Here is a 21,536-nt window from a genome sequence, read left to right as displayed (position 1 = left end):
TTTCTGGTCCCCTGTCCAATTTATCTTTTCTGGCTACCTGCTGTTCTGCTGGTCATACAGGGTCTGGGAAGAGACCTTTGGGCTAAAGCAACTGAGTCCTTAGAGTTTCTATTGCAGCCTACCTGTCCGGGGGTTCAAATTTGCCGCCCTGCAGCGCGTCCTTTCTCCCAGCTCTGTGGGCGTCTGGCGTCTCCATGTGTCTCTCTTCCCCTCCCTGTCGTGCGCGCGGGCGGTGGCTGCTATCGGAGTCTGTCAGGCTTTAAAGGACCAGACTGAACAGATGCTTAAAGACATCCCTGCCCAACAGGCAGAAGAGCTGTCCGATATACCCAGAGCTCTATGCTTTGCGGTGGATGCTATAAAAGATTCCATTCAGCAGGCGTCTCGTTTATCACTATTTTTAGTGCATATGAGAAGACTCTTATGGTTGAAGAACTGGGCGGCCGAGCCCCCATGCAAAAAGCTTCTGGCAGGGTTCCCTTTCCATGGAGGTCGACTCTTCGGAGAAGATCTGGATAAATATATTCAGACTATCTCAAGTGGCAAAAGTACCCTTTTGCCAGTCAAGAAGAAATTTCGGAGTCCCACATTTAAGAGGCAACTCTCCCCTGTGTCAGGGCCCTCTAATTCCAGGCAGTATCGACGGCCTCCTGCGCGATCAAACTTTAAATCGCAGGGACAGGCCCCTGGAGGCAAAAAGCCTTGGTATCGCAAGCCAGCAAAGCCTGCCCCTAAGTCTGCCTTATGAAGGGACGCCCCCACCCACGAGGATAGGGGGAAGGCTTCGTTTCTTTTCAAAGATCTGGGAAGCCAGCATCCCCGACAGATGGGTCCGATCTTCTGTGGCCACAGGCTACAGATTAGAGTTTTTAAAGTTTCCTCCTCCTCATTATCAGGAATCAAGAATTCCAAACGATCCAACAAGGAGGTCCCCCTTTTTGGCGGCATTGGATCGTCTGATGTATCAAGGCGTGATAGTAGAAGTACCAGTCCAAGAGCAAGGGCTAGGTTTCTACTCCAATCTATTTGTCGTGCCAAAGCCTAACAGCGATGTCAGGTCAATTTTGGACCTAAAGAATTTAAACATTTACCTAAAGGTTCAGTCGTTCCGGATGGAATCTGTTCGGTCAGCGGCCGCTGCGCTCCAGAAGGGCGACTTTCTGGCCTCCATAGACATAAAGGATGCTTACCTTCATATACCGATCTTTCAGCCACATCAGAGATTTTAAAGTTTCTCAGTGGCTCAGCGTCACTTCCAATTTGTGGCGCTTCCTTTCGGGCTGGCTACGGCCCCCCGGGTGTTCACGAAGGTTCTAGCTCCAATATTAGCCAGTCTAAGAATCCAGGGGGTCACGGTCCTAGCATATTTGGACGACCTCTTGATCATTGACCACTCATCTCCTTGTTTGGAGCGAGCGGTTGCCCTCACGGTTCAAAACCTCGAAAGGTTTGGCTGGGTCATAAACCGAGAAAAATCAGCATTCCAACCCACGAAACAGTTGGAATATCTCGGCATGAGGTTAGACACAGCTCAGCAAAAAGTATTTCTACCCCTGGTAAAGGTCAAGGCTATCAAAGAATTGATTCAGCTGGTTCTAAGCAAAAGAGAACCAACTATTCGCCTATGTATGCGTTTACTAGGCAAGCTAGTGGCCACGTTCGAGGCGGTACCTTACGCTCAGAGCCACACTCGCATCCTACAAGCGGCCATTCTGGCAGCATGGAGCAAGAAGGCACAGGCCTTGGAGTTTCCGTTGCCACTATCAGCAAGAGTCCGGCAAAGCCTGTGCTGGTGGTTAAACCCTCAGAACCTGCTAAAGGGAAGATCTTTCAGTCCCATAGCCTGGAAGATAGTGACCACAGATGCCAGCCTAAAAGGCTGGGGAGCGGTTTTGGATGGTTGCACTCGCCAAGGTACTTGGGCAGAGGCGGAGAGGCGATTGCCCATCAATATCTTGGAGCTCAGAGCTGCTCGGCTAGCCCTCGAGGCTTGGACATCCAAATTACATGGGTTCCCGGTGAGGATTCAATCGGACAATGCCACGGCTGTAGCATATATAAATCACCAAGGGGGAACCAAGAGTCAATCAGCTCAGAGAGAGGTGAGCTCGATTTTCCTGTGGGCAGAGACTCATGTGCCCTGCATATCGGCAATATTCATTCCCGGGGTGGACAACTTGCAAGCGGACTTCTTGAGTCATCAGACTCTGTCGCCAGGGGAGTGGTCTCTGCACCCGGAAATTTTTCAGATAATCTGCCAGAGGTGGGGAATACCGGACGTGGACGTCATGGCATCAAGATTCAACAAGAAGCTGGACAGATTCATGTCCTGTACTCGGGACCCTATGGCCTGCGGAGCCGATGCATTGGTTTGTCCTTGGCATCAGTTCAAACTGCTATATGCCTTTCCCCCGCTACAATTGCTACCCCGCCTGTTACGCAGGATCAGGGTGGAGCACAAACCAGTCATCCTGGTAGCTCCAGCATGGCCCAGGAGGGCATGGTACTCACTAATCCTGAAGATGGCAGTGGGAGAACCTTGGACGCTTCCCCTACGGCCAGACCTACTCTCACAAGGCCCGATCCTCCACCCTGCATTACGGCGTCTAAATTTGACGGCCTGGCGGCTAAATTCCTGATTCTCAGTAGTAGAGGCCGGTCTAGGCAGATAATCTCTACCCTGATCAGGGTTAGAAAGCCGGTCTCCAGGGTGATTTGTTACAGGGTCCGGGAAGCCTATGTAGGCTGGTATGTGTCGAAGAAATGGCTTCCCGCAGGTATACCATTGACCAAGTGTTAAGTTTTCTCCAGGTAGGAGTGGTGGTCTCCCACTCGCTGGTTGAGATCTTCTTACTGAAGGTCTTGCGTATTAATCCTCCGGGTATGTCACCGCTTTGCCAGGGGACTTGGATCTAGTTCGGTCAACTCTGCAGAAACAACCTTTTGAGTCGTTGGCTGAAATTTCTGGTTGCCGTAGTTTCGGCCAAAGGAGAGCAGAAATAGCAGCCTTATCTTATAAGGAGCTATATCTTATTTTTCTCAAGGACGATGTGGTTCTCCATCCTCATCCTTCCTTTCTACCAAAGGTTATATCCAGTTTTTTTACCTAAACCAGGATTTGGTACTATCATCCTTCTTCCGAAACCTACTTCCAAAAGGAAGGGTTGCTGCATACCTTGGGTATTGTCAGGGCCATAAAGGCCTATCTTAGAGCTACAGAGAAGTTTCGGAAAACAGATGTGTTCATTTTTGCCAGATGGGCCAAGAGGGGGCAGGCAGCTGCAAAATTCACCCTCTCAAGAGGGATTAAACTATTAATTTCTCAGGCCTACAGCTTGAAAAGATTGTCTCCTCCGTTGTCAGTAAAGGCTCATTCTACCAGGGCCATGGGCGCCTCCTGGGCAGCACACCATCAGTTCTCTATGGCTCAAGTATGCAAGGCGGCAACCTGGTCTTCAGTCCACACGTTCTCTAATTCATACCAGTTGGACGTAAGAAGGAATACTAATAGCGCTTCTTGGCAGGATCTGCTGCAGGCTGCGTTTAAAGACCCTCAGAATCGGGGGCACCCTTGAGTTAAAAAATGTAAATTTAAATTTATTTCTCGACTAAGTTGGATTTATTATTATTATTTGAGTTTATCTCGGAATTAAATCCTTTTGGGAAATGTCTCCCTCCCCTCATTAAAGCATTGCTTTGGGACATCCCACATAGTAATGAATATGCCGCTCTGTGTCCCGTGATGTACGATAAAGAAAAAGGGATTTTTAAATACAGCTTACCTGTAAAATCCTTTTCTTGGAGTACATCATGGGACACAGAGCTCCCACCCCTCTTTTGGGGACCATTTTGGGAGGCATACTGCTTGCTACAAAACTGAGGTACTCCTCCTATGGGAGGGGGTTATATAGGGAGGGGACTTCCTGTTTGAGATTGCCAGTGTCCATCACCTGAAGGTACTCCATATAACCCACATAGTAATGAATATGCCGCTCTGTGTCCCGTGATGTACTCCAAGAAAAGGATTTTACAGGTAAGCTGTATTTAAAAATCCCTTTTTTGCTATGGGCATACCAGCCAACGTGACTGACTAGTTGGCGAAGGGGGTGGGCACATTCTGTTTTTTTGTTTTTACATAAAAAATTCAAAAGTTTACAATGGAAGTGTGGAACCTGTATTTGTCATGCCTACCCATAGCTCTCTTGGTCAGGCACTATAGCTAGCTTCTGTGTTTTTCACCTATAGCAGCCTCCTTTCCCATAAGGAAAGCAGGCCTACTAGTTTTTGAAGGCCCCCAGGTCTTATAAAAAATGCTATAGTGCCTGGCACAGCGAACAGGTACTTGCAGTATGTGAGAAAAACAATCAGCGCCACAATACTAATAAATTACTTCTATAATGACGTGGAAAATGTTGTGAAAATAGTGCAGCGCTGCGTATCTATAAATCTTATATAAACAAATAATTATATATTCCATAAAACAATTTATGAAAAAATAAATAAATTATAAAAAACATTTCCTATGTAGGTTTCCAAAGCTGTAAAATCCTATTTAAATGGATCCAATCATCAGTGCTCACCACCGCCTGCTCGCCTAAAGGATGAGTATAAAACTCAGACCGATCACTCCTTGTGTCCACCACGATTAAGCTACTTTACCAATGGTAGTAATTCCTACAGTCCCCAGACTGCACCTCTGTGTGGGTAAACAACGTTTGAATTGTCTCTCAACACCACCTTCCTCCATTCGCTTTTTAATAATCAATTCCACTTCTATTTCCAAGGGTTAAGGACATGAAACAAAAACACAAGTACCATAGTGTTCTCTGCTTTTAAATTTATTAAAAAAGCCCCCATAAAAAGTTACTTTCAAGAAATTACAATAACAGCATGTATTAAATCACCAGCTCATTCACAGCAGATCTAGACTCACTGTGCTTCGCCTGGCATCACAGATTCGACTTCTCCCCTCTAAAGTGGATTGATCGTGGTGGACACAAGGAGTGATCTGTTTTATACTCCTCCTTGAGGTGAGCAGGCATTTTAGCAGGTGGTGGTGTGCACTGAATATTGGATCCATTTAAATAGGATTTTACACTGCTGTGACAGTTTTGGAAACCTACTTATATAAAAAAAAAAAATCATAAATTGTTTTATGTAATGTGTAATTTGTTTATATAAAATGTATAGATACGCAGCACTATTTTCACAAAAATAGGTATTTGCAGTAGGCAGAGTGTTTTAATGACAGTCCAGGTACAAGGCAGGCAAGGTTTAGAATATTCAGGGTACAATCCGTAGTCAAAAGGCCGGCTGGTCAGCTGAGCATGTGGCCAAACAACCCGGTCAGGGTCTTCCAGGAGTGTTTCTTAAGGATTCCCTCAGAGGCAGATGTTTAGACAGTGATGATCACCTTGGCATCGTCCCAATAGGCTCATCCCTAAAAACATTAAGAGAATGCTCCAAATGGTGTAAAACCTTTTGACTCAACTTATTAAAATTGCACCTACATCCATAAATCGTAAATGGCTCTAAGAAAAATTCTCACTGGCCAAACATACAGCAGGCCATCCGCACTTCTGAGACTGAGAACACACGATGACATGAGCACATTGCTCTACCTTATGCATTCCATCACACATGGCGTCATCCGGGGGGGAACGGGCGGCATCGCTATATATAGGCATAATATGTGACCAAGCCTCGATCTGAGCTGCAGGCTGGCGTTCCTAAACGGCAACCAAGCCTCCTTCCTATAAATCCCAGCCACTTGAGACTGGAAAGCATCTATCCAAAGAATGACCAAGCCTTGATTTAAATGTCTGTGCATAATCTATATTATTCCATATCTTATAATTCACGGGCAGGCACGAATAAACAGACCGAGCAGTTAGATAGAAACCCGCCATCAATATGGGTGTCATACCTCAAAATTATCTATTAAAAATTACATTTATAAATCTAACGATAACGGAAGTTAAATTCCCTAGTGGAGCCTCCAGGCCATCTGGATATTGTAAGGCCATCTAATGGTCAAAACTTTAATATGGCAACTAACTACCAAGAGTCAGTGTTGGCCATAATAGGAAACTATATAGTAATACAGAACTTCATGTACAAAAAAGGGAAATTAATTCCCCTTTAGACCGGAGTTGCAACTCCGAGCGAGGATTGGCCACACAGAATTGCTTCCATCATACAAGTACAAAAAATGTAAAATTTTAAAATGACAATTTTATAAGACATAATTGTCTTATTCATTTCCCAACAGGAATAATAACAGCAACACAATACCCACAGTATTGAATTTGTCAAGCGAGAGAACAGGGAATTTGAACAAGAGACTAGGATAAAAGATTACAGACTAGATTACATTTTCTATTTGGCTATCACTGGGAGTGTGATGAAACAAAAGGAGAGGGGGGATATTTTATGAAATATCTATAAAGGCATTCACATCAACATCCATTTGTAAACCATGTGGGATAAAGAACGTGACCTTTTTATAGGTCAATTTCAAATTTCATCTCCAATTTGGAGATTTTCCTAATTGATGAACCTCACATAATGGGTTGGAGAAAAAAACATAAGAGTGTTCTTTTAAAAAAGATGGACTTTGTAGGCACATACAGATAAACAATTGTAATTTTAATAATTCATAACTAAATACATGAATACCTCTACACATGCTAAATCATAATAATCAAAATATCAGATATTGCGCCAAACAGAAGAAATAGCTGCTAAACACAACAATCAGACAAAAATTGTAATAGTACAATAAAATTAAAAGTGTAGCGCTGTGAATGAGAATAAATGGAACCAAACCATCAATATAGAATCAATATAGGTGAAAATATAGAATATAACCATTCCATATGTGAAAGTAACAAATTATACGAATGTGATATCCCATAGGTTGTTGCGCATATAAACAGTACCTATAACCATGGAAGTAAATAGATATAATGTGGTGTGACGAAAAACGCATAAAATGATATATAGCAAAAGGGTGAAATTAACACCAAAAATAGCAATCAAAAATACAGTGAGATATATTCAAGATGCAAACAACGTCAGAGGTTGTGTGTCTAAAAGATGAATGTGTAGGTGGTATAGAGCAACTGTGAGAAATAAGATATAGCAATCTTCATAAAGGTCTGGAACTCATTGGTTTCTACTTTTCCTTCCCCTAATACCACAATCTTGGGGGGTGGGTATTGTTGACCACCTTCATAAAGGTGAGTTGCAAAAGTCCAAAACCATTATCACTAAACAGTTCATCAGTGGACATCCAAATGGGGGGAGACCTGTCCCAAGTCACGCTATATTCAATACTTCAAGCGATCTATGTTTAAATAGTGTGTTGTAGAGGGTATCACCTGGGAGTGCCTTCACTGTTGGGCAGGGGGAGAAATAAATACTCTTACCCTCCATTGTGGACCCAACTCATTGTACGGTGGTGGATCACCTGCGCTTAATTCACACCAAAGACTTGAATGGACTGGATCTACAGGACGCCTCCTTCTCTCCACTGGAAAAAAGCTTTTGTCAGATCAACTGCTGCAACGTCCGGTAAGAGTATTTATTTCTCCCCCTGCCCAACAGTGAAGGCCCTCCCGGGTGATACTCTCTACAGCACACCATTTATACATAGATCGCTTGAAGTATTGAATATAGCGTGACTTGGGACAGGCCTCCCCCCCCCCCTCCCCCCATTTGGATGTCCACTGATGAACTGTTTAGTGATAATGGTTTTGGACTTTTGCAACTCACCTTTATGAAGATTGCTATATCTCATTTTTCACAGTTGCTCTATCACTTACACATTCATGTTTTCGACACACAACCTCTGACGTTGTTTGCATCTTGAATATATCTCACTATTTTTGATTGCTATTTTTGGTGTTGATTTCACCCTTTTACTATATATCATTTTACACGTTTTTAGTCACACCACATTATATCTATTTACTTCCATGGTTATAGGTACTGTTTATCTGCGTAACAACCAATGGGATATGATAAATCATAATATACAAAAAAGAAACCAAATCCGGTCTCTCCAAGAGAAATACTCTGTAGCCTCAAGGCTTGCTGTAACGCAATACAGGTCTCGCCCTGGGTGGAGTAATGGGTCCTGGATGAAATCGGTCCTTAGAGCATTAAAAAGCCGCTCGACATGTTTCGTGATTTTGTATACATCGCTTCTTCAGGAGCTTCTAGATTTTTAAGAAAAGTAATAAATAGACTTTGATTAGAATATATATAATATAATAAACTGAAATGCTACCAAGTAGCCTGCATTTAAAACATGAGATTTGCAGATAACAAAAGTATTCAGGTATGCATACTCACCAAAAAAGGTGCTTTTTGTGGGAGAAAATGGTACATGCCTCAGACTATGGGCCAGCTGTTGGTCAACAATACCCACCCCCCAAGATTGTGGTATTAGGGGAAGGAAACCAATAAGTTCCAGACCATCAACCACTATGGGTGGTACATTGATGGAGAGCAGTAATTCTAGGTAAAAATAAAAATTAGAAAACTTAGTATATTACTGGGCCCTGGTGAGTCGCAATTGTCACCATAATAATCTATTGGCTGTATACCCTTTCACACGAAACAAACTGCATAAACACCCCTCACTGCAGTCCCAGAAATTCCCCAATATAATGTAAAGTCTGTAAATAATAAACAGTGTATCCTTACTATAATAATGGCCTTGTTTTTTAGGGCCATAATGGCCACTTTTTATTCAACAAGTGCGCAATAAACCAAAAATTACTATAAAATTACCTCAAATTGAGCGCAGTAAGGTATATCCTATTAGTGCAGATTGGTCCCAAAATCGGCCACCAGATGGCAGTAGAGGAGTGCCAAACAAAAGGCTCCTATATTATGGTCAATCTGGTATACAAGGAAAGGATAAAGGATATTATGTTGAGCCCTGCCTATTGATATAAACAATTGCATCAGTATAATTGATCGTGGATATAGCCTACCCTGCTACCGCAAGAAGGGGGATCCTTGGGACTAACTGTGCTGGACCGTATAGCCAGCTAGTACACTCCCCAGAGCGCCTGGAGAGAACTGCCGGCTGGTTCTTTATATGTATCCCGCTCAAATGATGTCAGAACGTCTGACGTCAATCTGGCCAGTCAGTATAGCACAGCACATGCGCATTGGGAGCCGCAAGCGGCTCCTATTGCAATAAAAAGATTACAATTGTGCGGAGGCACCATCCCGAACGGACAATGCTCCCCATGCCACTGGGAACCCCAATATCCAAACTCACACAATATTAGGAGACAGGACAGTGTCCCCTTGTGGCTTACTTTGCCGCACTTGCTCCCAAACAACGGACGGTGATGCGCAATTAGCGCATAGTGGTGTGGTCAATGAAGGAACTGCAGCTGGAACAAAGATATGAAGCAAACCACAGTGTCTCCCATCACAAAAATTGTATGTATATATTATATGATTGCATGCATAAAGCCTGCTTATTAACCCAAAGCAAACTGATTTAGGTGTACAAAAAAATAGAATAAATGAAAATGGTAAACATGAGTAGATTGTGATGCATTGTCATCCACAACCCATATGATAAACACAAAATACAAGGTGCATTAGAACCTCACATAATGTCTGGAGATTAAATGGTTCTTAAAGCCCTTTCTGGTGTTGCTTATGTGCTCATTTAGCCTAACTTGCAAAGCCCATTTGGTCCGCCCCAATACTGGAGGCCACATGGGCACTGTAGCATATAGACCACACCAATAGTGAAGTATGTGATCAATGGTTTAATACAAATATAGTTTGTAAAGTACTGGTCGAAAACAAAAGTGTTTATTTTCCTATTTTTACCAATAACAAACACGACTCTATCCCATATATTGTGCAAAATTTCATAAATGTGAAGGGGAGCGGATTTACTGCTACCCCTTCACCGCTGCTTCCACTTCAATGACCATAAAAGTGACTTGTACACTTAACCAAAAGTTGTCAAATTCAAAAAATGAATTCACATATCCGTGCTAGTCACCGACTGCCTCTTGGCAGCTACTTCGATGGACCTCCACCACACCAGTAAGCAAATAGATTGCTCACCAGTTGGTTTTTGCATCACCAGCAAGGCCCAAACATGCTTGCTTTTATCTCTGGCAATGTCAATTCACTAAAACTGGCCTCTGGTGAAGATAAACTATGGGTAATCAGACCTCAGAAGCAATCACTCCGGTATCAGCTGTATGTGTGTGTGTGTGTGTGTGTGTCCACACGGCAAGCTGCAATCACATTAGCACATGAAAGAAAAGATCTCCATAGTACATAAATCTTTTAAACATGTTTTATTTAATCAGATTGCACACTTGCATGACTATACATAGGGCTGAAATGGCACACGCCGCTCTGGACTGTGGGCGTGTGCGACAACGTCACTGCCTGGACTTCTCTGACATTTCGGCCACTTGCGTCTTTAAGGAAATGCTGAAATGGGACGTCTTACAGAAGCTTTTTATAAGATCACCTACGGCACATAATATAATCATAAACTTCAATCTGACCAGGGTCTTGCTGGCGAGGCCAAACCACTCGGTAAGCAGCCTGTTTGCTTACTGGTGTGGTGGTCCATTGAAGTAGCTTCTAAGAGGTGGTGGTTGATTAGCACTGATATGTGGATGAACTTTTTGAATTTGATAACATTGGTTAACCACTTGTCGACCAGCTGCCATCATTATACTGCGGCAGGTTGGCATGATCCCGCGAACCATCATAGCTGTACGTTGGTCCCTTTTTAAGTGGGATAGCAGGCACGCGTGCCCATTGCACTTTGGGGGTGCCAATGCGTGTGACCGGTGGTCACGATGACCTACTAGCTAGGAACAACTATCTGTCATTTCCTCCAGTCCCTACAGTTAGCACACAGTTAACCCCTTGATCGCCCTCTAGTGTTCACTCCTTCCCTGCCAGTGACATTTATACAGTAATCAGTGCATTTTTAAAGCACTGATCGTGTGTAATATTTAATGGTCCCAAAAATGTGTCAAAATTGTCTGATCTGTCCGCCATGATGTTGCAGTCGCAATAAAAATTGCTGCTTGCCGACATTACTAGTTCATTTTTTTATGAAAAATAGCCATAAAGCTTTCTCCTATTTTTTTAGACGCTATAATTGGGGATATTTATTATAGCAAAAAGTACAAAATATTGTGGGGGTTTTTTTGTGCTTTTTTGGTTTATAGCACAAAAAATAAAAACCGCGGAGATAAATTACCACCAAAAGAAAGCTCTATTTGTGGGACGTCAATTTTGTTTGGGTACAGCGTCACGCGACCAAGCAATTGTCAGTTAGTGACGCAGTGCCGTATCGCAAGAAATGGCATGGTCATTGAGCAGCCAAATCTTCTGGGGCTTAAGTGGTAAAGTGCATGTCTCTTTTATGGTGATTGAAGTCAAGGCCGGTACAAAGCAGGGGCAGAAGGAGCGCATACCCTGAGTGGTACAATTTGCTGGAGAGGGGGGGGGGGTGCAGGTGAAGTGCGAGCAGTGTGCTTCACAGTACACACTAGCCGGCACTGCTAATCATCTATGAAAACTGTACCTTTTACTGTAATGTGTCGAGTGCGCTCCGGCACAAGCCTAGACAGATCGTCAACTGCCCCAGCCATTCCCTGTCAGCGCTTCACTCCCCCTATGAAGGCACTGCTGCTTAGTCCCGTCCTAATGGCGTGACATCACTCACGGCCGGAGGCAGAATGGGAGGAGCATAGAGAGCTGCTGCCGAAGCGGTGCCTGCAATCTAGAGGAGCCACCGAGGAGGAACCAACAAAGTGTGTACGTCGCGCAAAAGTGAGAACTAAGCCCTGCAAATTAACTGCAGTTAAGCCTGTCACTGGTGCCACTAAAGCAGCACAAAGGGGTTAATTAACTGCCACTAGTTAATCACTAATGCATTAGTGACCAGCAGTGACAGTACATTAACCCCCCAATGCTGCATATTACAAAAATTTTAAATAGGTAGCATTGGTATTTAATGTCCCCTCAGCCTCCTCACATTCCCCAATCGGATCCAGACAGTTAATTTGCAGTGCAGTTTTTGTAATCTGTTGTTGCTTCTATTCAAGCACATTGCGGATTGCAGTTTTCTCATTTGTTGTATTCCATTTATTCTGGTCACTTTATTTGAATTTATTAGTTTAACCTTTAACCTAGTTTTGCCACTGGGATCGTGTGTATACTGACAGGCACTCCTGCCCGTCAAATGGAAGCATTTGGGTGGCACCGCTGCTGCCCAATTGCTTCCATACATACCCCGGTATCGGCGACCCTTGCCATGTATTCTGGATTTCGCTTGCCCATCTGCGGGCCCGGGACTGACATGGCAGGTTGAGGGGAGGGAGAAGAGCGCTCTCCTCCCCTTCTTGCTGTGATTCGGAAAGCAAAATGTATGGCGTCACTTCCGGGTCACCCGATCATTTTCCCTGGCTAGCATTGTCAGAAAGGGATGTATTGCAGTGTGATGTGCATTGGAGTATATTCAGTGGAGTCCAGAGGATACGGACAGGGTCTTGTAGATCCTGCATGTCTCATTAAAGAGAACATGCCACCTAAAAATTATCACCTAGGGGATTTTTTTTGTCCCTAAGTGAAGAACAATAGGTAAGCAAACTTCCCAAAAATAACGTTGCACCCGAGCACAATAAATCCCCCCCCCCCCAAAAAAAAATTGTGGTCCCCCCACATATTTACACATACGAACATAAACATATGCGTCAGGAGCGCCTACGCATGAAAACACTGCTTGCAATACACATATTAGATATCGCTGCGTGCGTCAGAGTGAGAGCGAAAATTCTAGCACAAGGCCTCCTCTGCAACACTAAACTGATGATGTATAGGGGGCTTTTGAAGCGTCCTCTATAGCAAATATAGTTTGTCGCCATTTCACAGGCGCGCACAAATTTTAACATGTTGGGTAGTGATGGACGAACATCTGACGGGGCGGTTCGCGAACGCTAACCGCAAACTTTCTCAAATGTTCGCGGCGAGCCCCATTGACTTTATGGCAGGCGAACATTAAAAACCAGCAGGTCATATTTGTAGCCACAAAATACTTACTAGCTGTGCACAAATAGTCCCACAACATGGACACTGATCTACCAGAAGTATTAAGCGAAAAAACAGATACAGAAGTAAGTGCCGGCCATTACAGGCCCCAAAAATTTGCCGGCAGGCGTTCACCTGACAGCAAACAACTTTGTATTCTGTGGCTGGAGGTACATTAAGCTATTCACCGGATACAGAAGTAAAGTGTCGGCCAGTACAGGCCCCAAAAATTAGCCAACAGGCGTTCACCTGACGGCAAACAACTTTGTATTCTGTGGCTGGTGGTACATTAAGCATTCACCGGATACAGAAGTAAAGTGTCGGCCAGTACAGGCCCCAAAAATTAGCCCACAGGCATTCACCTGACAGCAAAAAACTTTGTATTCTGTGGCTGGTGGTACATTAAGCTATTCACCGGATACAGAAGTAAAGTGTCGGCCAGTACAGGCCCCAAAAATTAGCCCACAGGCATTCACCTGACAGCAAACAACTTTGTATTCTGTGGCTGGTGGTACATTAGGCATTCACCGGATATAGAAAAAAGTGACTGCAAAGGCTGCAGATGGCAACACCATTGTCAGCAGCGGACACGTTAAAAAAAAAAAAAAAAAAGCCTACACCGTGGAGCCATGGGCCGGCGTCCTGGGAGAGCCAGATGTGACCGTACATGGTTGATGGCTTGCTCCTGATACATTAGGAGTCTGGTTTGTCCCTCCTGTGCAATGTAAGTTCGGCCTGCTTCTCCTACCTATCTGCTGGTCCATCTCTCTCTCTGAACTCCGCTCCTCTTCCTCTCTTGTGGGTACCCACGTGACGTCTGTAGACACATCGTCATCGACATCACCTTCCCCACCACTAACAGATCTCGGAGTAGGCAGCAACAGTGGGGACCAACCTCCTTGGGCTGATCTGGGTACTGTCGTCAAAATGCTGAGTTGTGGCTGTTGCTACCTCTTCCTGATCCAATGCCAAGAATGGCTGCGCATCGGAAATGTCTGATGGATCGGTAATATAATTCCTGTGACTAAAGCGGAGGATATATGGTGGTGTTGGTGGCGAGCCACTCAACCAAGTGTGGTGCGTCCTTTGACTTAATCGAACGCACCTTGTGCCACTTCCCACTTTGGCTCCGGCCTGGTGCTCCTGCCCTACCCCTACCACCCCTGCGGAAGGGCCTGTCTCTTCCTCTCCCTGTCATTTTTTAAATTACCCTGTGACAAAAGTCTCTAGAGAAGCACTGTATATGTGGAAGAAGGTATATAACACCCCGCTTCAATCTGTCGTTTTGGGGGGCCATTGGTTTATCGCACTAGTTATAAAACTTTTTTTCAGTAACTTTTGTCTGTGTGTAACTGAGGTAAAGCAGCAAAACGTGAATACATTTTTTTTTTTTGTGAGCTGGTGCCATCTGGTGGTGAGCCGTTGGTATTACAAGTTAAGCATTACAAGTTAAACAACAATTCTAATGTTATTTTTCACTATTTTCACTGCCATCTTCTTCCCTCTAATTATAACCCCCAAACATTATATATATTTTTTATCCTAACACCCTAGAGAATAAAATGGCGATCGTTGCAATACTTTCTGTCACGCCGTATTTGCGCAGCGGTCTTTTGAGAAAAAATTACACTTTTAATTAAAAAATAAGACAACAGTAAAGTTATCCCCATTTTTTTTTTATATATTATGAAAGATAATGTTACGCTGAGTAAATTCATACCCAACATGTCACGCTTCAAAATTGTGTCCGCTCGTGGAATGCCGACAAACTTTTACCCTTTAAAGTCTTCATAGGCGACGTTTAAAAAAAATCTACAGGTTGCATGTTTTGAGTAACAGAGGACTAGGGCTAGAATTATTGCTCTCGCTCTACCAATCGCGGTGATACCTCACGTGTGGTTTGAACACCGTTTACATATGCGGGCGCTGCTCACGTATGTGTTCGCTTCTGCACGCAAGCTCGTCGGGACGGGGCGCGTTTTCTGGCTCCTAACTTTTTTACCTGGCTCCTAGATTCCAAGCAAATTTGTCAACCCCTGGTGTATTATACCCCTATATACTGCACACCAAACAATAGTACACATATACCAGTCCTTAAAAGGACTTTTGTGGACCTGTTGGCTAACGATTTGTGTCACTACAGTCTGTCCCTGCTCCACACAGCAACCTCTCCCTACACTGACAAGCAGAATGTATCACACCAGTTATAAAACTTTTTTTCCAGTATCGTTTGTCATTGTGTGTAGCAAGAGGTAAAGCAGCAAAACAGAAAAAAAAATCTGCAGTACCCAAATACACCAGTCATAATGCTGCACAATACAAATCCACTATAATATGCTTTCTATGTTAGTATATTATAAGTGTATTACACCCCTATACACACACCAAACAATAGTACACCTATACCAGTCCTTAAAAGGACTTTTGTGGACCTTTTAGCTAGTGATTTGTTTCAATACAGCCTGTCCCTGCTCCACACAGCAACCTCTCCCTGCACTAACAAAAAGCAGATTGTAAAATGCCCACCAGATCAGGTCTATTTATAAGGTAGGGGGTATATCCATGTGCTGAAATGTCTCAAGTGGCTGTCTTGTACCACCTGATGGATGTGTCATGGGTCAAAGTTCTTCTCAATGTAAAATTGCAGACGGGCGTAAATATTGCAAGATGTCAACCTGTTCCGCGAACGAGCAAAGTTTGCCGCAAACCGATTGCCGGGCGAACCGCCAGGCTAATGTTGGGTAACTGTTTACTCAGTGCAACCTCATCTATTATATATTTTACCAAAAATGTGGGTAGTTTATTGCATTTGTTAGCCCTAGAATTCACTTTAGTCTGTTTTTACTGATATTTCTAGACCTTTGCCATAATACCGAGCCTAAAATGCTCAGAGGTTTATGCATAAACTTTTTTCGTTAAACCCAGTGTGAGGAGATGTCAGGGGAATGTGCAGGGACGATGACATTCACTCTGTTCTTGCATAAGGCAAATGTTACAGACAATACCTTTTCCTATTGGAAACAGGTGTTTCCAAATGTCATGTTTACTGGGTGAATGTTCACTAGTTTGGCTTGATATATAAAGTGAATGCTGATCAAAAAAGATTGTGGTGAATGTTGGGCTCCTTGTATCCCCCAGAGTGCTTTCTTACCGTAAAACATTAACAGACTTCCATGTACTTAACCTTTTGCCCTTTAATTCTGATTAAGCTTATTGCATTTTGGGTACAATTAATCCATCCATGTAATCTAATACTTCAAATTGCAGTCAGCCACTCATCTTGATAAGAAATGCCAATATAATGTTTCCTTTAAACACTCATGTTTTGTTTTTAGCGTCATGACTACATAGATCATTCCTCCATATTGAATAGAAACATGTTAATCTGCTAGAGCGCAGAAACAGGTGCACTCATTTCAAATCATTAAACGGAATTATGATAAATCCATTCATTCTCTTATAAATGCACTAAAATGGCTACACAGCTGGCTTCTAAGTAAATAACGTCGATATCTCCCAAGATGATTCTACTATAGGAAATATATTCTTTATAAATGGCTTCATTAAAAAACAGGTAAACATTTGTAGAATATGTAGTAATATTTTTTAGAATAAATGTTTAAAAAAAGTCAATACATTACAGTCCTTGTTGAACACTTTAGATTTTACCCCAGACCACCCCCTATGTGATCCTTGAAAATTCAAGTCTATCCTGGCTTCACCAGAAAACGATACTTTTACTTTCTCCTTGTGCAGTAGTAGCAGGACCTGGAATTTTGCAGTGCAAAGACTGTAAGGCACCAGGTAGGCAGCCCTCGTGCCTAGTTTACTCTGCTGGTTCATTTTACATAAAAAATTACCTACTTCCGGCGCAAACAAGCCCAGTACAACACGTATGTAGATGGTACTCCCATAACCAGATCGTATCACACATTGCAGCCCCCCCTGCTACGTTGATCGCAGCCTGCATGTTTCTTGGCTTCTAGGTGGTGTCGGCATGGGGGGGCCTATGTACTATCTACCCCTGCCACCAAAAGGGGCAAGAGGGTGGTTGCCCCCTCCTAGGAGACCTCGTTTCAGGGATCCCTCGGACCACTAACTAATTTGTTATGTTTAAGATTATTTTATTCTATTTTAAGAAATAATTACCTTTTCAAATTCCAGTAAAATCTGAAAGTGTCCTTTTGGCATCCATCCAGGATTGTCAGGTCAGATGAAGGAAGGACATCTTCCTGAATCCATAAAGATGTATTGTAATTTGGGAGTAGGTTTTCCAGATCTCGTCCGTTCTTACACCGCCACACACTTGGCCTGTATTACGGACTGGCATTGTAATAAACAATCCATATTGTGGATTTCCATCGAACAAGATTATCTACCCTTCCTTATAGAGGGAGCCCCGTGGGCTGGCCCGCCAGGGCAACGCCAGGCAAAATATCCATCAATTGGATGTATGCTGAAAGCTTTTCTCCCTTTGATGAAGAAATGGGGAATTCCAGTCTACCCATTGCCAATGACCACAATCATTGGACACCCTAACTTATTTTTGTTGAAACAATAACATTTTGTAATATTTAGATTCAAGAGTCAGTCCCGTGCTAGACACTGGGCAAATACCAGATCTTTCCCAACTAGGATTCAAAGATCTTTGCACTTCTTTTTGAAACTTAAGCTGCCCCCCAAAATTTCAGTAAAAATTGGGAATTTACAAAGGTCCTTCACAGAACAGCAAAGAGAACATGTAATTTTCTTTTCACGAGTCATCCATCTGTAACATATTTCAAGAACTCCATTATAAAATCATGACCAGGTGGTACAGGACCCCTTCGAAAATGGCTTGCTTTTACTATATAAAGACACTGATGGCAGGTGCTTGAGATGTAAAGCTCCATACGGGGACCTTGTACATATTTTGTGGAACTGCCCTATTATCCAAAAATTCTGGTCCCAAATCCTACCTGTAATCTTCCATTTTACAGGCATATACCTTGAAAATAATCTGCCAGCTTGTTTACTTCACCTCGTGCCTATTCTCAAATTCGGATATAAAAAAAATCTTTATCCCTCTAAATGCAGCAAAGGCCTGTATCCTATGTAACTGGAACCAACCCAATCTGTCCACTATAAGGCTGTATTCACATCTATGCAGTTTTAGTGCTTTTTGCATTTTGCAGATTTGCACTACAGTCCATTTAACATGGTTTCCTATGGGTGTTCCATAGGAAACCATGTTAAATGGACTGTAGTGCAAATCTGCAAAAAGCACTATAAATGCATAGGTGTGAATCCCAGCCTTTGCCAATGGTACTCCAAAATAAGCAGCAATATACACATGGAGGATCTGACCTCCTCTCTATAAGACAAAACAGAAATAAAAAAAATAAACTGCTTCTACTGGATTTAATAATGGGTTTTCTCTGATTATGCAGCAGCTTTTCAGTCTTTAGTTGAGGGATAGAAAGCTTGCTTCACACGTTCCATTAAGGCCTGTCTACATCTTTTTCAAGGCATCACTTAGCATGACTGGTTGAGAGTTTAGGCTCTAATAAACGCTTTTGCTCATCTCTCTACCCCCTCCCAGGGGTATTTTACCTTGAGACCTTTAAATATCATATCTACAAGTCACTGATATTTGTAATAAAAATCTCCCTTTCTTTTTTCTCTCTTCTCCCAACTCTTGGTTCATCCACATTTTCCTCCTTCGTCCCTTATTTTCATTTTGTGTTAACTTTCCCTTACAACACCTCAACTAAATAAAAATATTCATTCTGCCATTTTAGTTCACAGTACACTTTCTTATGGATTAATATTGGGCATGTTTTTCATCTACACATGCTCTTTGAGCTGGTTTGGCAAACCAATATCTATTTCTTTGTTCATGTTCTATAATTGTTTTACTGTGCCTTTTTATTATGCAAGTTTGACCCACCGGCGAGTGGACCTGCGAGTACATGCGACCTTAAACTGGAAAATGGAGGGGAAAAAAAAAAAAGATGAAAAAGCACAGGTTCCCATCACTGCTCAAGCCCCACAATTGACATGGTTTTAAGTGCTCAGGGGACTCTGGAGATGGGGTTCCCCATGACCCTACGCAAAAGTGTGTGTGTATATATGTGTCTAATATATATATATATATAATGTGATCCTGCGCATAGCCACTGCTATAGGGCGGTTGAAAAGAATCTGAACTAAAACGCAAAATACATTTAGATATATTGTAGCTTACCAGTCCTGGCTATGTATCTGTGTTAGTTTTAATTGTTCAAGGCTTTTACCTGTGGTAATCCTGCAAAAAAAAACACTTCCAGTCCAGTGTGTCTGTGGCGGGAGCCATGGTTATCACACAGTCTGGACTTTATGCTTTAGTTTATATTCATTGCATGTTGGATTGATGGAGCTAGTAGTTTACACAAGAAAGATAAGGCTGTTTGTCCTTTCTTTTCATCTCACATGGCCAGGACACTACATTTCTTGCAAGATCAGTATGTACTGTATTTTTCTATACTTGCTGAAAATGTTCTTAAAGGGTCACTAAAGGAATTTTTTTTTTTAGCTAAATAGCTTCCTTTACCTTGCTGCAGTCCTGGTTTCATGTCCTCATTGTTCGTTTTTGCATTCATGTTGCTGTAAATCCTCTCTGTTCTGGACACTTCCTGGTTGCCTGTTTCCTGATGACCACAGTACTGGGAGATTTCTCACGGTGGTCACTAATCAAGGAGGTGTGAGTAAAACTAAACTGGATTGGTGCTGAGGAGTTTTAGACAAAGTATCACTGCTCTCTATTGGCTGACTGCCCTCTAGTGGCTCTCTGTACATCAGAGAACCAGGAAACAACAGCAAAATGAAACTACACTGCAGGCACATTATATGATTGTTTTTTTATCTATTTTTAATCATTTTTAAAAGGAATCAGTTAACTATTATGTCTCTATGCCCTGTAAACAGTCATTTCAGCAAAAAAAAAATTTTCCTTTAGTGACCCTTTAAGCCTCGTTACACACAATGAATAATGAGAATTATTTTTGTGTTTGTCCCATCGGATAATTTCACACGACCTGTTCTGATCGTCTCTCGAAAGCTGTGTACCAACTATCAGATTATCGTACGATCAATTTGAAAGCGGTATATTTCTTAGGGTATTCTAATAGTGTGTTAAAATTAAAGCTATTGTGACCACTGTATCGAAGGTCTAATAAACAGCTATAAATGATATTTTTGTTTTTAAATTGAAATGCACTTTAAGTTGTTTTGTGTAATATTTACCTGTTAGGATGTAGTTGTATTTTTATATATATATATATATATATATATATATATATATATATATATATATATATATATATATATATATATATATATATATATATTATGGGTTTAATGGATTTGTATATTTTTTTTTATTCATAGATCTTTGGTATGATCTTCAGTATGGTCCTTTGTTGCGCCATCCGCAATTCGAGAGAGATGCTGTGATCTGCCTATTGTGCCTTCCATCCCAGATCATCACAGTGGTACCTGCTGGCACAGGGACTGTTACACACCTGTCGGCTTGGATAAACCTTATCACCCAAGCAATGTATAATAAGCAAAATGATATATAAGCTAGGCTTTGTATAAAACTAAGCAATATATTATAAAAGCCGTTGCTCTGAGGAACTGTTATTGAATGATGTAGCCATTTTTAAATATTGCATTTTACGGTTAATGCTCTAGGAATTGTCTCAATAACATGTAATTTGCTACTGTATAAAGTTTCAATACGTCTTTTGATTTTGGTGTAAATTGAGGCCTTATCTTTATATCTAGCTAAAGTTTTATTCTATTATTTAACTGAAATGTTAATATTGCTGTAAAATTACTGTAAACAAAGTAGATGTTTTAAGATTAGTTTATGCATTTTTGGTTATATACAAAGATATTAACTATTTGCAAAAAAGCCATGCTTGCCTGATTTATTAAATGTGACATGGATGAATGCACTGACCGTTCGTTCTATAGACTCGTTACCCACAATGGTGGCTTGAAGTAGCTTCAGAACACTGGACCTTGTACCTCCAGGGTGGTCACTGTGATAGGAAGTGAGGGAAAATTCCTCCAACAGGGACAGACATATACGGTAAAACAAAATCGGCTTAGCAGGGACAAACTTTGGGGTAGATTTCTTAACACTGGTGCACTCAGAAGCTGGAGCACAGCTATAACTTCAAATTGTTTCACCACTTCAATACAGGGCACTCCCCCCTCCCCCTTCCTAATCAGTCCAATTTTCAGCTTTCAGCGCTGTCGCATTTTGAATGACAATTGTACGGTCATGCGACGCTGTACCCAAACACATTTTTTTTTTTTTTTTTTTTTAAATAGAGCTTTCTTTTGGTGGTATTTGATTACCACTGGAGTTTTGCGCTACAAATAAAATACTATTTATTCCA

The 21,536-nt window shown here is 42.2% G+C and overlaps 1 protein-coding gene across 2 annotated transcripts in view; it reads left to right on the top strand.

Moving 5' to 3' along the window:
- The window catches only part of TSPAN2 (tetraspanin 2), a 236,155-nt gene extending 215,069 nt beyond the window's left edge, over nt 1–21,086 (top strand). For both annotated transcript variants that reach the window (XM_040337388.1, XM_040337387.1), the window contains one exon: nt 20,515–21,086. In XM_040337388.1, the coding sequence (XP_040193322.1) occupies nt 20,515–20,580 (66 nt within the window). In that variant the 3' untranslated portion in view covers nt 20,581–21,086. The remainder of the gene's footprint in view (nt 1–20,514) is intronic.
- The last annotated feature ends 450 nt before the right edge of the window (nt 21,087–21,536 follow it).

This window comes from Rana temporaria, chromosome 2, assembly GCF_905171775.1.
Source record: "Rana temporaria chromosome 2, aRanTem1.1, whole genome shotgun sequence".
Lineage (NCBI taxonomy): Eukaryota > Metazoa > Chordata > Amphibia > Anura > Ranidae > Rana > Rana temporaria.
Note: the sequence above shows the minus strand (reverse complement) of the source record. Positions and strands in the feature narration are given on the sequence as shown.